The sequence below is a fragment of the Medicago sativa genome, chromosome 3 (assembly GCF_051527215.1).
Source record: "Medicago sativa cultivar Bolivia chromosome 3, Bolivia_mono, whole genome shotgun sequence".
Taxonomy (NCBI): Eukaryota; Viridiplantae; Streptophyta; class Magnoliopsida; order Fabales; family Fabaceae; genus Medicago; species Medicago sativa.
Window position 1 is genome coordinate 70,515,289 of NC_140751.1, and position 18,764 is coordinate 70,534,052.

Here is an 18,764-nt window from a genome sequence, read left to right on the forward strand (position 1 = left end):
GTCATACATTGATTCTTAATATTGCATGGGATTTCTATTGAGAAGTTGAATTTAATTTTTCAACTCCCTAAAAGACATTCATGTAATATTAATAGAAATTATAAATATTTTGTTTTTGTTTAATGGAATAAAATAATAATTAATATTTCCATTAAAAGGAAACTATGTTTATAGAAAAATGGTAATGAGTGTTTATATGATACTACTTTTTAACGGCCTTTTAATATTAAATTTTTATGGGTTTTGTTAACGAGTGTCCTAAGGGCAATGGTTAAGAGTAAATTTTCATTAAAAACAACAATTTTTTTATTTTATAAAGTTAAATATTTCACTTTTTACCAATTTCTAATGCATAATTTATATATTAATCTTTTTAACTAATGTCCTAAGGACAACAGTTAGCATTGGAAATTGAACTCTTTTACTTTTTTTATAAACATTTTTTTAATTAAAAATCTTTAAAGAGTGCTCTTAGAGTTAGGGTGCTCGTTAGCAAGACTTTTTAAGTTATACTTATTATGATTCCATAAACAATGTCATTAATGACTCTCTGATATGGTAAAGTGACAAAAAAAATTGGTTACAAAATGACATATAATTTGAAACAAATGGGGTGTTTCTTTTATTTATTTGAATTGGTTTAAAGAGTTTTTATATCATGTGCAAATTTACATATGTTAAGAAATTCAAAATAGTAAATTTGTATTGGAACTTGTGCATTTTGTATTCAATACATAATTTTTTAATAAATAATTATTGTTTTTCAATAAAAAAAAATTGTTACTTTTAATTGCTTCAACATGTACAATATTGCACATATTAGAAAAACCCTTATAAACAATGGTTTTTAATAAATATCCTTTTGCATATGGCTTATTATACGACCAACGGACCAAGGTAGCTTATAAACAATGGTTCTAAGCTGTAACTTCTTTAAGATAATTTAAGTTAGTTCATATATACTTTGAGAACAAAAGTATGTCCCACAAGAGTTATCAAATACACCTCAGACAAAAGGTAAATAAATTTAATCATATAAAATTTGAAAGGAATTAATCAAAAGAATTAGAAGATACAGGGACCTCAACATGTAATGTAATAACTCACAGTATTCATTTGTGGACATTTTACTTGAAGCTAGAATCTCATAAAACAATGCCTTCCTATTGTTTTCTTCTTTCATGTATGATTTGTGTGTGATGAATGCACAAGGTTTGTGTTTTGGGTTTCAAAGGACCGACAACATAAACAGACAAATGTTTGTGTTTTGGGTTAGTAAAAGGGATTTTAGTTACTAACTATTGTTTGCTCTGAAATTGTATTTGTTACTTACCAGATGCTTTTTTCTATTTATCATTTTATTTATTTATCATAGAAAATAGAAACAAACATTATTAGAGGATTTTTAAAGTTGGACCTGGTTCATGGGGGAGAGTGTTTTTGGAGCTTTTTTTGCAAGGTATTTGTGGCCAATTCCATTACAATGTACAATTCAGGACCTAGAGGAGTAGGCACAATAATGACCGAGTCAAATGTCCCACATCGATAACTATGAGTACAATGAATAAGAACTTCAGTTATAAAAGAAAAGGCTATGGTCTTTCAAATCACGGAACAACCATGAATTGGAAAAAGTCTTTTGTATTATTTAGGTCAAATACTTTCCTGTGTCCTTTAAATTTTACGTTTGTAACAGATAGGTCCTTTAAGTTTCAAAGGTTACAGATAGGTCCTTTTAAGTTTCTAAGGTTTCAGATAGGTCCTTAACGGAGGTTGATAGAATAACTCGATAAAATAATAAGATAATAATTTTTCGGGAGATCTCTTTATAATTTTCGGTCCCAAGAAAATCATAAATTAATAATTCATAGAAACTGAAAAAAAATATATTACACTCTATTGAAATATGTCAAACTTGCTTAAGAATACATTGAACACATCTGTTCCTCATTTGTTCCTCTTGTTTACATTTACTGTACTTCAAAAGTCATTATTGATTTATGTTGAGTCCCAAGGTTCGCTGCAACGTAATTCTAAGAGGCATGGACTAATTTACCTTTTTGTTTGGTATGTACAATATAATTACTTAAAAACTCTTTAAATTAATAATTATTAATTTATCGATAAATTAATAACTCTCTAAATTAATAAATTTCTCCGGTTCTGACATTATTAATTTATAGAGTTTTAACTGTATAAATAAACTATCTCATTTCATTCATAGTATTCTGGATACAATCAGGTGTTTCAATAAGCGAAAGATAACATAAGGTATATGATCATTCTAGCAAGACTATGAACGATCTTAAAACTTCACATTCGAGTTTGTGAAAAAAGACGAGAATGTATTTATGTATTCTTTAATAATAACTCCTAAATAAAAATCATCCATTCTATTATTATAGTAGCTAATAGGGGTGTTTGCGATAAAGTTTGGATCTCATCCTATCCAAAGATAAAATTATATGCGGTTCAATTTGGTTTTGGATGACTAATTTTAAAAAATTGATCTGATCCAATTTAATACAGTTTAATTTATATCAATTTTGGATATCCAAATTACAAATTGTAACTTTTTTTAATAATAATATTCTAAAAATATGGTAAATTAATGGGTTTGATACAAAATATAACATATGATTTATTAAAAATTAATAGTACTGAATAACAATATGTAATATTAAATTAAACTAATATGTAATAATAAAAGAAATGAAAAGGAAAAAAATAATAGCTTGATATAATATATCATACTTATAAAAAAAATGGAAATAGTATTATAACATATGGATGTGGTTTGGTTCGATTTTAAAAAATCAATCCAATATCCGAACAGTTTTCACAAAATGACATTTAAACACATCCAATAATATTTGGCTTTATGCGGTTTTCTTTAAATGATGCTTGTTGCATGGATTAGTTTCTTTTTTGTGACAAGTTCAACGCATGCACTTGTTAATTCGATCAAGAATTCAAGATCCTTCATTGACAAATGTGTGTATCAAAATGTAAGGACACTTTTCTCTTCACTGTCTTCCAATTTCATATGATCTAGTATCTTCAAGGCGACTCTCAACAAGGTAAATGGCCTCTTTAAGGAGAAACTCTTATTCTATCACTCTCTCACTTGAGCTATTTGATACAAGTTCTCCTAAATTTCACCAATTTAATATGGTCAATACTTCTAACCTTAACCTGATGTAAAAATCCCTTTTAGCTTAATATGATCTTCATTACTTCTTTTGAGGTTAATTGCAAAAGATACACTAAATGCTAACTTCTTTGAAAGTCGTTTAGGAAATAAATATGGTCTAGTATTGTGGCAATTAATATTTTGTTCGACCATGAATTGTAACATTCCCAATCCACATTTTAAAAGTCAAATGCATCCTATCATCACACATAAATATTTTAGAAGTCAAAAGTACATTAACAAACCAAATTCTTAATCATAATATCACAACTAATTTTTTAACAAATGTCCAACGGTCTAGGATAATGAAAGATTCACGGTATTTACTGGCATCCATCTAGCAAAATTACTATTGTTAAATATAATTTAAAGTGATCCAAATTTCCATTCACGATAATCTATATATGTATCTGATTAAAATATAAAAAAAATCTACTATGACAGTTTTATGTTGCATACGGTGTTCTAATAATGTAAGAAATTAAATATGCAAAATAACATCAACTAGCAACGATGCCGTCTTAGCTCAGTGGTAGAGCGCGTGGCTTTTAACCACGTGGTCGTGGGTTCGATCCCCACAGACGGCGAATTTATTTTATTTTTGTTTTTTTCTCAATTTTTTGTTTTTTCTCAACCATTTTATTATTTCTTTTTTGTAAATGACGTGCTATCACTTCCTTCGCCACTCCATGAGCAAAAAATTCATTACGTTGAAAATATGTGTGTTGCCAATTTTCCAAATTTTATTTATTTCTTTATAATTTCTTTATATTCCAAAATCATAGAAAACCACTAGATTGGTTATCTTATCTTATCAAAGTAATATTTTTTAGCTTACGATCATTGATGTGTCCCACACATTGCATCTTACAACATGATGCAGCAAATTTTCACACACTTTTTCAGTCCTATTGTTATATTTCTTGGGTTAAAACATAGTATTAGTAGGGTGATAAAACACATTGAGCTCGTTCATCCGGTCTCCTATTTTATGTAGAGCAAGTCTTAGTTTTAAACTCGACCATTCAAGTTGGTTTGCCTTGCTATTTTAAAGAAATTGCTAATTTAGGGTTATATTGGATTTAATTCAGCCTGGACGGTTTTGATTTTATTGTTAAAACACTAATTATTTTGATGATATTGTTTTTATTTATTGATTATAGCATATGACATATTATGTTTGGTTTGGTTATCTAGTCATAAATGTAGTGTAGATCTAATTTGCCTATGCAATTTTTTTTTTTTTAAAAAAATTGACTATGTTTAATTGTTGATGTTATTAATTTCGTGAATATATGAGAAAAAATTATTTTTCTTTGACGTGGGTCGATTCAACGGTCCTTTGACCTAACAAACTTTTTAACTCAATCTTTGAAGTTGGCTTGCACTGTTTTAAATTGATTAGTTGTGGGATAAGTCAAGACGAAACGGGTTGATCAATTTTGTCAAACCTTCTTATCGATGCTTTATTTGTTCGATATGCATCACTTTCATGGTGATATTGTTGGAAGCTTAAAATTGTAACAATGTAATATCAGTATGGAGCTTCCAAAACAATTTATTCAAACCTTCTCTTTATAATAGACAGTAACAATATAAATCTAAAATCTCGAATACAATAGCACTAGAGTTTGACACATTCAAAGACCCTAACATTGTTAAGAAATGCAAGCAAACTAACTCCTAATAACTAGGACATTAGAAAAGAACACTACTACGTTGACCAAGTCATCCTCCCTTAAACTGACAATTGCAGTCGGTTTACTTCAAGGTCTTAGTCTTTATGTCTAACAATTTGATCTTTTGAACTGCAATGCACAAACTCAACAACTCCATCTTTTGTTAAATCCAATGAAAATGAAATCTTATGTCAATGTGTTTATTTCTATCATGCAAAACAAGATTATTGGAAAGTTTAATTGTTGAAACTAGACCATCGACCCGTGCTAACGCACGGGTCATACAAAAGAAAAAATAAAACGCAAATGTGAAAGTAAACATTTTACTGGAATCCAAAAAATAGCGATAACCTTGGAATAAACACCTTTTCTCCTATATTAGATCCAGATATTATCTCTGCCTCGAGGACAAAGCCGAAAGTTCTGCTAAAGCATCCTGTTATGAATTTTGTTTCCTTTTCCATAAGTAACATAATAATGAATTCTTAAAATGCGAATGAAACTATTACTTCTTTATATCAAATGTACTATATAAGTTTAGCTCAGATTAAAAATATTTTAGGCTGAAAACTAAGGTTTCAACCAAATATGCTATAGTACAAAGAAAAGTAAGAAATAATGTATCACCCATTAGATCTATTGCCGGGTAATGCATTTCCATAAATAGTACTTATACACTGAAATAGGGGGAAAATACTAATAAAAGGAAACAAAACATGTTAATTTTTAATACACACTGCCAACAAACAAACTTAATCTTATTCAACATTGATTATAATTACTTTGTTGCTATTTTCCAATATCAACAAAACATTAAACAATAGATAGAAGCAGTAATGGAGTTTGCTTTGAAGGCGTTTACTTAACCATCTCGAAAACAAATCAACGCCAACTACGCCAAAGGGACAAACCACACGCACCTATAATGAAAAACCAGCTTATGATGAATACAAACAACCAGATAAAAGGAACAATAAAAAGCTGTAAAATTGCAGTTGAAACACACTGAGATAGATCAGAACCCAAGTGAGCAATTATTCTTACGTAGCAGCTGCAGTATCGAAACACCTCTGCTGCACAACAACATTCCACATGCCAAAAATCATCCTTGAACTATGCTGAAAATTACCTCAAACTTGCTCCAAATTATACTGAAAATTATCTTGAACCATATCCAAATTATGTAGAAAAAAACACCTGAGAAAACACTCGATTAAGTAAGAGTTTAAATATTTAAGAGAACAACTACCAAACAACTACATGTAAACCCTTTATAAGAATATTTAAGAGAACAACAATCTTATGTCATTGACATTTATCCCTGTAAGAATAATTTTCAGCAATATCTCCAATTCCTCCTTCCCCACATTAGTCAGCTTTTCAGAAATCGAAGTCCAGTTATTACAGTAAAAAATAACTACAATGACATACCTATAACATGGTCGAAGCGCCGCTACGTAGAAGCTATAGTTGTGAAATACCTCTGCTTCACACTATTAGTCCACTTACCGAAACGTGCTAGGAATTCTGCAGGAAATTACCTTGAACCAACACCAAATTATGCAGAAAAACACTTGGGAAAAACATCTAATTCAGTATAAGATCAAAATCCTAAAGAAAGACAATCAAGTCAGGTTACAGCTACCAAACCACTACATTGAAACCCCTTATGCATTCATGCTAAGGAAAATTTGAACTAATTACAAATCAGTAATGTAAGAATACTTAAGAGAAGAACACTCTTTTTCGTTGACATTTACCCCTCTAAAAATAATTGCAACAATATAAGTGAAACATCAAAAGTAACTTGTTATTATACTTGAAAGAAGTGGAAAATTCATGGATAGAATCAAATAAAACTTAAAATAAAGCTAAAATTAAAACTAAAAAAAAAAGGTAAAAGAAAATTATGATTTCAGCCAAAATTCAAAATCAAAACCCGACATTCTAAAAGCTAAATATGATGATATGGAGTATTGCAATGAGCTAAAAGAAGCAACCAAAATCTCTAAGGCTACATAACAAATTTCTACGCTTGTGTATTAAAAGAAGCAACCAAAATCTCCCACAACAACAGCCGCTGGCAATAAATGGATATCGTATAGCATAAGAAACAAAAAGAAATAAGATCGAGAGAACATAAGAAACTACCCCTAAGAAAATAAGCCAAACCCAACGAAACTAAAGAGCTAAACCGCAGCCACCTATAGTGATAGACCAGAGGAGACAATTACAAACAGTCAGCACAAACATCCAATAAAAATCTATAAACAAAAGTAAAACACTTGCAGACCAAAACTAAGAGCAGAAAATAAAACTGATATGTAGCAGCTACAATCCGAAACACATCTGCTGCACAACAAAATTCCATATGCCAAAATCCAGCTCCGAATTATGAAGAAAATTACCTCAAACTCTCAGAGTTATGCAGAAAATCATCTTGAACCAGTTACGAATAGTTAAGCACAATCATCTGAATATGAAAATTCAAAACATAGATTGCTTTAGCATATATTTTGGAGTTATGCTAACAAAGGCTAATACATTATTCAACAAAACTATAGAAAAAAACCTATTAATCAGAACCTTCAATTTTAAAACATGTTTGCTACTTGTGTTCATTCGATTTGTACTTCCTTATAATATTTTTCTTTATCATGCTTCATAAACAAATTTAGAACATGTTTGACTATTTCATTGCTACCTCACAATGATGGCAAGTTGCGATCAAGTTAATCCAAGAGGTGGATGATCCTATGCAAGATATACAAAGAGGTAAATTGATAAGTACAAATTCAAAACAAAACAAAAAAAAACACTTTTTGGGATTCCATGCCTGACCCTTGACATTAAAAAACTACACTAATAATATAACATTACGAAATATCACTTATTTCTTACATGTAGATCAGGTCTTTTAATCTATATCAATTCTCACTAAACATGTATAAGATTTCCCCCTCTATATGCTTGTTTAGATATTCATCGGAACATATCACCATGTTGTTGGCAAAAGAACTATCACTCTATTAGTGACAGTTATGGTTCTACCAATAATGACCATTCTATCATCAAAATAGATTATGTTTGCTCAAGGATGAATGCAGGACACTTAACTAAACATAAACATGGCTTGTAAGTGATCAATTCAAATGCATATAAGCCTTAGCTCTGATTAATAAAAATTAGTAATTAATAAAAAGGAAATTAGCTCTGATTATACCTCCAAGTGAACGTGGATTTTTGAACTCCGTTTGCTGCCCTTTGATCTTAGCAAAAGGACTCATTGCATTATTGCTGCACAAATAATGTAAAAAAACAAATAAACTTTGTTTGCCGATGTAGGGTGCTTATAAAATGCTATGTGGCTGTTTGGATAAATAGCTTAACCAAGTGCTTATGTATAAGTTATTTTAATATAAACTCAAATTGTTGTAAAATAAGCTATAAGTTGTTTTAATAAGCTATCAGGCATGTAAATAAACTGAATTAAAACCCAAACAGAGGGTAAACAAATTGATTTAGAGAAACTTATCATTGATAATCAGCATGTTTGGCACCACTATTTTGCAACACAAATATCAATTAAAGTGATAACATCAGGTTTAGTGAGAATTGCAGCTTTAAGAGCTTCCCCAAATACCTTAGCATATATCTTCCTTGCATGAGCATCTAATTCATATATATACATAAAAAAAAAATCAGCATTATTTAATTACACAAAAATTAAAAAAGAATCGAAACCCAAAAATAAGAATCACCATTGATGAACTTACAATGAACATGGTTTGAAAGAGAGATAGATTGCCGGAAAATTACCGTGTCGGTGGTGATAACAAAAAGACTGGATCTACGGCGACGGCAATTGAGATTACTTCGGCGGAGAAAGTACTTTTGAGCATGACTTGCAACCTGCGTAGGGGTTCTTGTCATCTTCTTACATATGTTCTAACTTATAAAGAAAATCTTGCATTCATACAAAGCCGATTAAAGTTTAGAAGAAATGAAATTTAGGAATTTTTTAGAAGGCAGATTACAACAAAAAAATAACATAAGTGGATTCTGTTTCACATTAATATTAAAAGTATAACAAAACACGACCAAAGCCGATAAAATTGATATATCTTGATTCTAACACAGCCTTCAAAAGCACTTGCTTCCACATAACACACAGAGTAATTTCCAGAATCATACACACAACTCAAATGTAACAGCACAGAAAACTTAACATAAATGTAAATTTTAGTTGCTGAAAGAAAATAAGACATATATTTTGATCTTCCTCATTCAGAAGTTCACTGATCATAGGATGACTCAAAAACCGCAAACAATAGCAAAGATAAAACACAACAATTTTTTTTTTTTTTTAACTATTACACTAACAAAACATACATAATAAATTCAATTCAAGGAGAAAAGGTGAAATTGAATTCAATTCAATTTTAACCATTACACAAAAAAAAAGTTACAAAATTGAAGCTATTTGCAGAAAACAACAAAATCGAATTGGGGAAACCCCAATATGAAAGGAAGCATATCAAAATCTGTTAACATGGACTTTGCAAAATCCCTTTTGATAAGATACAGAACAAAACCGAAGAGAGGGGGGGAGAGATAGAGAGAGCATACCAACATAGAAGACGTTGTTGATAACTCTACCAGTGAGAGCAATTACAAAACAGAAACATGAAGAATTGAAAACGATGAACGGAATCGAGATCAAAGAGTCACTGTTTTGTCAACTTAAAAGCTTTCTGTGTTTTATCTTCTGCAACACGAACCACCCTATATTTTACGATAACTGTTTCTCTGTAAGGACACGCCGCCGTCACCCAAAAAACTCGCCGTCAACCGTCGTGCAAACGTAGAAAACATACGAAGACCATCCCATCACCGCCGTTCATGGTCACCGACGATGAAAGATCAGTAGCTTGTCATCGTCGCCGTTCGTGGTCACCGACGATGAAAGATCAGTAGCTTGTCATCGTCGCCGTTCGTGGTCACCGACGATGAAGATTTAGATAGTAATGAAGGAGGAGAGAAGAGAAGGCCAGAGTTAGTGATGGTGGTGATACGGCTGCGGCGGAGATGAAATGGAGGGTTAGGTCAGAGCGATTGTTTTCAAGGTAGAGAAACAGGCTTGTTGAGCGTGCATATCAAGTGGTCAATTTGTTTTGGAATTAAGATTTAGGTTAGGAATAGGGTAAAACAGTAATTATAATCATTAGGGCTTAGGTAAAATTAGGGCGAAATTGTTTGCTTGGGACAACTTTTATATATAGATTGATATTGTCACATAATACCATAGTGTACTTACTTTGTTAATGACCAAGTTTTTTCAAAATCATGCGCATCCACGCAACTTGACATGCACAAGAAGCTACAACCATGAACTCTGCTTCAATGGTGGAGAGAGGGGCCGTTGGCTGCTTCTAGGGTCGGCTTGAAGGCCAAGCTACCCAAACTAGTTATTTAACCCCAAAATTTTGAGTCAAAAAAGTCTAAAAAATTTCAACTTAGTTATATAGATGTTTGTCTAACCAGGGCCAGTTCTAAGATTTTTGGTGTCTTAGACAAACATTAAAACATTTATAATCAAAGTTCTCAAAATATATTTTCAATAGAATTAATCAAAGAGAATTACACTACCCAAAAAAAATCAAAGAGAATTAAAAAAAAATATATCTATATAATACTATACTACTAAATAAAAATAATAATTTTGATGCCCTCAAAAAAATGATGCCCTTGACCGCCGCCTCTCCCACCCTCATGACCACCCTTGTGTCCAACTCAATTGATCAAACTAAAGACCTCGTATCATCTTGACCTAGATTCAACTCTTGGAGTTAGCAAAACTATTTTTTTTATTTATTAATTTCTATACGCCATGTTTTAGGTCTCTATAGATATTGGGTCGCACCGGCTGCTTCTTTAAGGACAAAGCCACAACACATGAGCTTAATAAGAACGCATATTCGGGGACGTACTCTTTCAATCCTAAATGTCTCATGCATTGTTTGTTGATGCCTTTTAAGTATCGTGAGATCATTTTCATTGGAGCTGTGCTATTTTTCCCGACAAATAACATCCCGAATTTATCATGAATGAATTCCAGCCTTTGGATTGTCCCCTGCACACAAATCATGGGTGCTACTCCGAAAATGAGGTAGCTGGCATAAAGGTCGGGATGTTCTCGGGAAGTGGTTTCTCGGGACATTAAGCATTATTGTTTTCATTGTTTGTTGATGCATTTATGTTGGCTTGTCCATGAATCGGCTAATTAAACTCACCACATATGCCAACTCCATTCTGGTGGTGCTTAAATAGATGAGATTGCCAACCATTTGCTTATAAGCAATAATATCAATATTGGTACCACCTTCATCCTTCACAAGTTTGAACTTTGAATCATGGAAAAATTGGATTCTTCAGATAATTGTAATGCTTCATGTCAAATTTGTCCACTACTTCTTTAGCATATTTACTTTCATTTATGAAAACTAGTTACAAACCCGTGCTTCGCACGGGGGGTTAGCTACTTTTTGTATAAAATATTATATCGGACGGATAGATTGCGAAATGACAGATAATTACAAACCATAACACAATATTTAGAGTACTCCTGCATCACGGGTTAGAAAATGAAATGTTCAAAACGGCTTATCACGAGTAACAAATGAAAACGTCAATGACCTTTTTTGTAGAGAGAGATACAAAGCAAGTTGCAGCGAAGACAACAATTGAGAAGGCCAAACGTGCATTGGAAAAGTAGTGGCTTCATCCATAAGATTAGAAAATAGAAAATCACTCCGTTAAAAAGAAAAACGCCTATCTAATGGGTGGCCAGGAAAACAACATAATAATTAATATTAAACTAATTGGAACCAATGATGTACAAATTACGATTATATATTAGCCAAAATTATCAAAGCCAGCGTTATTGTCATAGAGTTACCAAAAATGGATTAACACCAATATTCACATCACACAAAATGAAAAAAAAAATGAAAAAAAAAACAGCATTCCCAAGTTAAGATAGTCCTATTTTTCAAACTAACTTGTCTTGTTTTTGTCGAATTAACTAAATCTCTTCTTTAAGGACAGAGGGTTAAAGATTATAGTGTAACATGAACTACTATTCTCTAAGTTATATTGCACATTGGTGACTCCATCTCAGAGCTTAGAATTTTTTTCATTCAATGAAACAACAAAACAATAGAGCAAAAGTAAATAAATAACACTAAGACAAAACAGCCATTGACAGTGAAATAAAATGTCCAGCAAAAATACTCATAGAAGGGGAAAAAACATCAAATATCTGTAGCATTCTCATTTGTTCGTTCATCAATACAATATCAGTAGTATTTTCATTTTTTTTTCTCTTGATTTGTATCACTTTCAGCTTCGAAAAGTGGTTCTTTTGGTACTAAATACATGTTATATTACAATGCATCTAAGCATTTTGCAAGCTCAAAAAATCATGCAAACTAACCATATTGTAGACTTGTAACCTTATACACAGGGGCACCAAGTTACCTTCATAAAACAATAGGAGTTTCAAAAGATCAAAATATGAATGCTAATCGTTGTCATAATTAGGAATATATGATCACTACACAAAAAAATTCCCAATCAATCATTTTTGAAAAGAATTGGATTCAAATTTGATGACATATATGACGATAACTGTTTGAAGCAACCATAAAACTTTTGCCCCAGCTCTAAATACAAGGGTTACCTTTGCCTATTATCGACAGACTTCTATTATGAGTATATAGCTTAATGCAGTATCAATTGAATATTTGATGAACTTTTCAGCAGAAATATTTGGCCTTAGAGCTAGAATGGGTAAGAGAAGCACTTGGTATGCTGCAATTGGCAGTGGGGAATTATCCCTGAGTAACCTTATGATATCGAGATAAGGAAGACCGGGCTTTACCTGCACATGAAAATTTTCTAAAGTCGGTACAAAAGTGAAGATAAGATGAGTTCCATTTCTAACTATGATCGTATACATAGAGACAAATATGCAATTATTAATTTTTTTTTAAGGAAAACATAATTAAAAACAAAAGAGAAAATAATAATGTGTTTTACTATCATTCTTCCAATTCAGCTTCTACTAAACTGATACTACTGTCAGAACCAAAAAAGAGAGAAAATTACTTCAAAAAATTGAAAGTTGAAGTTGCGGCAATGAGGTGGAGACAATAATAAAGCTTAGAAACATTCAATAGAAGTAATGAAGAGCAAAAGAGCAAAATCCATAGCAGGTCAAACACATATGGAACATACACATTTGCGAGTAAAAAAATTGACTACTACTTACTCAGTATCTTCCAAGGTTGTGTCAATTAGCTTACTCTTCTTGCCATTAACATCTTTCTCCGTTAACACATCCTTCTCAACAATATGACCAATGACATCTGCAAAGGTAAATTAGAACCGCTGCATTATTCGACGACAAAAAATATGAAATTAAAACACGTATTCGATCTAATTGAAAACTTACCAACATGCTTATCCTTTCTGTTAGATTGTAATATATCTTTAAAAGAAACAAAGTCGAAATGGTTAACAGGTATAACACTCTCATCAATTTTGGTAAACTTTGTTCTATCAATTAAGTTGAGTTAAAACATATGTCGAGTAGTTTGGTACTTGGAGTCATTGTGAGTAACCAACACATTTTCATTTTTCAATCACATAAGTGGATCTTCTTGAACCAATTTTCGAATTTTAGGCACCAAGTGCTTTTTTGCAGTTGCTTGAATCTTTCCTAGATGTTCACAAACAAAAACCATATATCAGTCATATATCTTTATTATATTCAACACAAATGAGCATGATGAACTGATGGTAGTTTGCAAAAAAAAACACCAGCTAGATTTTACTCATCACTATTCCATACTGTGTAAATCTCTCTAGGAATTTCTTTCACTGCAGTAAAAAAACACCAAAACCAAAAATCAAACTACAAAATCAATATAGATATCAGACAATTTCACAATATCAAAAGCAAACAAAAATATATGATTTGGTTGCTCTCAATTTTCACACAGAAAAATCAAAGCCTTAAAATAAAAGGAACAACTTCCTAAAAACATGCAACCTCAATTGATCAAAAAGGAAATCAACAAAAACCCAATCCTCTCAATTGATCCGAATATGTTATTTTCCTATCTTCAATTCACCATGATACCATTTTTACTCAAATATTTTGAAACAATGATAAAAATTTGATCCTTTACATACTTGTTCTAGATCAGATGCCTCAAAGGTAGGAATTCCAATTTCCTGGATAGCCACCAGAAAGTTTCTAACATTTTTAAAATAGTGAAACGCAGATAATGGCGCTCCATCGGGGATTAGTGCAGAATCAACAGGACTTTGAAAATCCATTGTACATCTTTTTCAGCTTTTATATACATCTTCCGGTCTATTCAATAATTTCACACATACAAAGCCAGAAGGAAGAAGCAGATTTCTCCACATCAGTCATTAGTTACAAATTACAATATGTCATGGAAGACACTTATAATCACGGATAACAAAACCAGCGAAATTCTGGCTTAAGCTAAGCCAGCCGTTGCAAAACCAAATAGAACAACAATCTAAAATAATTCTGGCTTAGACAAAACATGTAAATTTGACATCAATGTATCATTTAACGGACATACAAATGCAACATCAGTTCAAATGAAAGAAACTAATGCATAGATAAATAACACAAATCTGTCGGTTGTGTCACGGGCAAGAAAAGTTACCCGCTCAAAGTGCCGTCTCAGCCTGTAGAGCTGCCAATTCATCTTCCTCAGGAGTCGGCTTTGCAGGAACAGGATGTGCAGGTTGCCTCCCAGCTTACATGACAGAGGAATTATAATAAGAATGATAGACCAAGAATGAAGTATGTAAACATACGGTTGAGCATATATTATAATTCAGCTTACCATTTGTGATATCGGCTAAACGATTTCTTGTATTTGCATTGTTGCATTTATGCCTTTGATCAACTGATGTGCTCGATACTTTAGTGCGTTTACTTGACTTAACATGAGAATTGACGGCTCCATAGCCAATTTCAGAATGTGTTGGTGAAATCCACTCATCTTGAAAGTCAAATTTATCAAACACAAACATCAAACACATAACAACCGATGCAAGAATAAGTCCCGGCTTAAATGAACGTAATCAAATTTATAAAATCAAAACAAAAAGTGCTGATTCTGTACCAATCTGTCAAAACCATTTGCTTCTGCCCCTCTCAGAATAGAGTCTGATATCTCTGCTACAGCTGCAAAAGCTATATTGAAACTCCTTTCATGTTCAATTTTCATTTTTCACACATAATTTTGATCCAGGAAGAGAAGTTAGAGCCTCTGAAAAATACAACTGATGACCCGTGAATAAGGCTCTTGAACCGGTTGTATGCAAAAAAAAAGGAAAGAGTTAAAAGAACGTGGGAGGTTAAAGGTACTACTCTCTTTATTTAATATTACAGCATACACCATTGTCCAATGTTGTCTTTATTTCCAAATGCTGAGAGATTTTGCTTGCATATTTTTATTATGTTCTAAACTGTAGATTGTTGACTTTAATAAGAATTGGTCTCTCGCATGTTTCAGAATGTTGAATTAGAAGATTCAAAGTTTTAAACTTAGGTAGGAATCAGCCTTAAAGAAGTAGTTTCTGCTCAAGCTATCTATGTGCATTTACACTTTCATTTTTGATTTCATACAGCATTTTCCTAATCAAATATCCAGAAGAGTCTTGAAGAGGAAGAGTCTAAGGATGACTTTAGAGGATGTGGAGACACACAAGACATATAATTGCAAGGTAACAACTGCTGGTAGGGGAAATGCCGAGAAATCTTTGGGTGGTGAATGGTCAGACTTTGTCAGAGACCGCGACTTACAAGAGGATGACAAGTTGATCTTTGATTTAGAAGATCCACCAACCAAAATGTATGTCAGACACATCCGCGGCCAGTAAACAATGAAAGGTAGTGCTTACTTTTGGGATTGAAGATGATGGGGCCGTTTTGGAAATTTAACTTTGTAATCCATCAAACACAACTACTTCAGAATCTATGTTGTATAACTTCTGTTTTGGTTTCTTTTATGGTAGACCTATCTAGGATTTGGTATGTTATGGATCATGGCTTTTTATAGATCTTTCTTGTGTTTTAATAGAATTTTATTTATTATAGTAACCAACTGCAGCTTATGTTATAAAGAAACTTCTGCACTGTGTAGAAGAATTTGGTTGCTGAAAATTATTTTTTGAACGAAATGGCTAAAGAAGCTTATAGATCATACATATTAGCGTACAATTCACATTCTTCGAAGGATATATTCAGTGTTCAACGTCTTGATATGCAGGTACAACTCTTAAGAGTATATTGAATTTTATAATTCATTCATGAATATGCATGTTAATGATATATATAGTCTAAATATGCAGTTAAGCACTTACTTCACTACTTGATAATTTAAATCACCTGTTATTGGGAACTTTTATGCATTCTTTTCATTTTGATTAAAAGCTTCAAGGATAGCGGCAAAATGAATGGTTGATTGGTAAGAATAAATTACTCAACACAATTAATCAGAGTGGCAACATATAGAGAGCCTAATCAATTGGTACATCCAAAATCATCAAGTAAAAAAATATCAAGAAGAGAGTTTATGTTGCTCTAAATGGGGTCCTGTTTTGTTCCATTGCCCTATTTCTCCTTCAAGTCCGCCTCATTAATTAAGGGAATAGATGCACTTAAATTGGCGTTACTTTTGAAGCCTTCTCCCCACATATTAATCTGGTGAATACACTCATCCTTCTTGAGGAAACAAACTGCGCGGACGGCGAATTCATGCTCAATGGACTTATCCACGCCGCAATTAAGTCAGCCATGGACAATTCTTTTCACAAAAAAATTGTTAACTCCTAATCTATGAATTGTTTCACAAATTAAAAACAGGCAGCTTCCACATTTGGGTTTATACATAGTATCACAACATGAGTATTCATTATACTACTCTAAATCAAAACAGAAGTGATAAGGAAATGATTCAAAGACATGAAAACTATGGACCTGTGTCACATGGTTATAATCGTGACGAATAGTAAGAAAACAATTTAATTTGCTCATCTTTTCTTGTATAATAGTGTTTCAGACCAAAAAACAATAAACTTGAGAAGGCGTCGAATGAACATACTAATGATTGTAAACTTACAACAATGAGCTTTCCTGCATTTTCCGATCTCTTTTATAGCAGCTGCTGCTGCAGCTCCAGATGAAATTCCCATCTGCAAAAGACATTCATATATAATCAGCCTAACAAATAGTAAGAGTTTAACGGATATTAACATATAAAGTAATTTTTTTACACGGTTATCGAATCATATTGCACTATGTATAGATTTGTTGGAATACTTTAGTATGTTAGGCATCGGTAAACCTAACATGATCGCTGATAGCGTGACAGTTAGTTGGGGGAGGAACATGATTATAAGGGGAAGGATGGTGGAAAAATAAGATCATAGTAATTAGTATACTTGCATAGTTTTTATTTAACACAAATGATCCATATTAACCTATAAGTAAGTCTTGTAATGTTTAAACAAAAGTACTTACAGAAGTCACTCCCATGAAGTTTAATAAAGGTTTTGCTGCAGAAATAAGTAATATTGCTTGGATGAGGCCAATGACAGTTAGGAAAGTGAGAGCACCTCAAAAAGGCGCGGTCTATAAATGTACTAAAGTTTCTTTGAAGTAACCACAAAGGAACCAAATATAGCTAGCAGCTGATGTTGAAATGAACCATATATACAAACTAACTCAAAAGGCTAGGCAAGTCATGTGATCTCTTTCAAAAAACAAAGATAATGACATGAAATTAGTAACTCCCCAATTAGAAAAACATGTAGCAGTTTCTATGAGAATTAACATAAAACAAAAGGTTCATATTTAGATTAGCATACCAAGCAAAAACTTTCTTAAGAGGTTAATGTGTGCATCTATGTTGGAGCTAATATTGTGAAAAAGATTTTAAGGCAAGCAACTTGATCAAAAGATTGCAAAACATTGGAAATTTAAGAACTTCAATTCATATGCCATACCAGTAAACCTTCTTTCAAGGCAAGCATCTTAGCAGTTTCTATCGCTTCTTCACTTGAAACCTGTAATTCATAAAACCTTGTTGGTCAAAACAAAATCCCTTGTATTAGTAGCTAGTATTGGAAACATTGTTAATATTCCTCACTGTCATCTTCTAATTCCTTTTTTTGGCTATATGTTTAATTAATAAATATTTTGTGTTATATATTAACAAATTATGCAGGTTTCACTTGGGTAAAAAAAAGAAACAAAAGAGAGTCTCATTTTAAATGATGGAAAATAACAGATTCTATATCAAAATTGATAATTGAATACTAATGTATTAGTGTTGCAAGTTACCTGAATAACTTCATCTAGGAGATCAACTTCCAGGACACAGGAGTAATGATACCAGCACCGATCCCTTGGATTCGATGTTTGCCTTTGAAATGTATTACAAATGGAAAAAGAAATCAGTAAACAGTCTCAAATGGTTGTTAAAGGACTTGCTTAAATATTAAAGAATGAAATTCGGACAATTATATATGACAACGAAACAAAAAACTAAATATAACAATTCAAATGAAGAACAATAATCTATAGTCTCTAGACTACAGGGAAATTTGGACATTTTATATTGTGAATTTGTGATACAACAACATTCACATACACTGCAATTAGCATTAGAAGACTGAAGACCAGAAATAAATACTCAGAATCATATAATCACCTGACTTTCCTCCATTCAAAACTGGACTTTTAGTTGGTTCTACACCATACACCTATAGGGGGA

General features: G+C 32.0%; 1 protein-coding gene, 1 non-coding gene and 1 pseudogene across 9 annotated transcripts; 1 reads left to right on the plus strand and 2 right to left on the minus strand.

The window, feature by feature from the left end:
• The first annotated feature begins 3,708 nt into the window (after positions 1–3,708).
• TRNAK-UUU (transfer RNA lysine (anticodon UUU)) lies at positions 3,709–3,780 on the plus strand. Its single transcript has one exon. It is a non-coding gene; the product is annotated as a tRNA-Lys (tRNA).
• Positions 3,781–5,397: 1,617 nt separating this feature from the next.
• On the minus strand, positions 5,398–10,140 carry LOC146939722 (transcription factor MYB1R1-like). 7 transcript variants are annotated; one of them, XM_085753263.1, is made up of 8 exons: positions 9,502–10,140; positions 8,692–8,784; positions 8,516–8,544; positions 8,096–8,169; positions 7,577–7,626; positions 6,304–7,345; positions 5,917–6,069; positions 5,398–5,792 (listed from the first exon to the last, which is right to left on the minus strand). In XM_085753263.1, the coding sequence occupies exons 1-6, from the start codon at positions 9,505–9,507 to the stop codon at positions 7,322–7,324; spliced, it is 276 nt and encodes a 91-aa protein (XP_085609389.1). In that variant the 5' UTR covers positions 9,508–10,140; the 3' UTR covers positions 5,398–5,792; positions 5,917–6,069; positions 6,304–7,321. The 7 variants fall into 7 exon arrangements, 5 of the variants coding, with proteins under 5 accessions (XP_085609389.1, XP_085609388.1, XP_085609391.1 ...); XM_085753262.1 differs by lacking the exon at positions 9,502–10,140 and having other exon boundaries at positions 6,304–6,413; positions 7,281–7,345; positions 8,692–8,981; XR_015031760.1 differs by lacking the exon at positions 9,502–10,140 and having other exon boundaries at positions 8,649–8,975.
• A 1,992-nt stretch (positions 10,141–12,132) lies between these two features.
• LOC146939723 (cysteine synthase-like) lies at positions 12,133–18,753 on the minus strand (annotated as a pseudogene). Its single transcript, XR_015030011.1, has 9 exons — positions 18,702–18,753; positions 18,332–18,413; positions 17,995–18,054; positions 15,108–17,181; positions 14,826–14,984; positions 14,643–14,735; positions 13,388–13,654; positions 13,205–13,301; positions 12,133–12,814 (listed from the first exon to the last, which is right to left on the minus strand). The product of XR_015030011.1 is annotated as a cysteine synthase-like (transcript).
• Between the last annotated feature and the right edge of the window lie 11 nt (positions 18,754–18,764).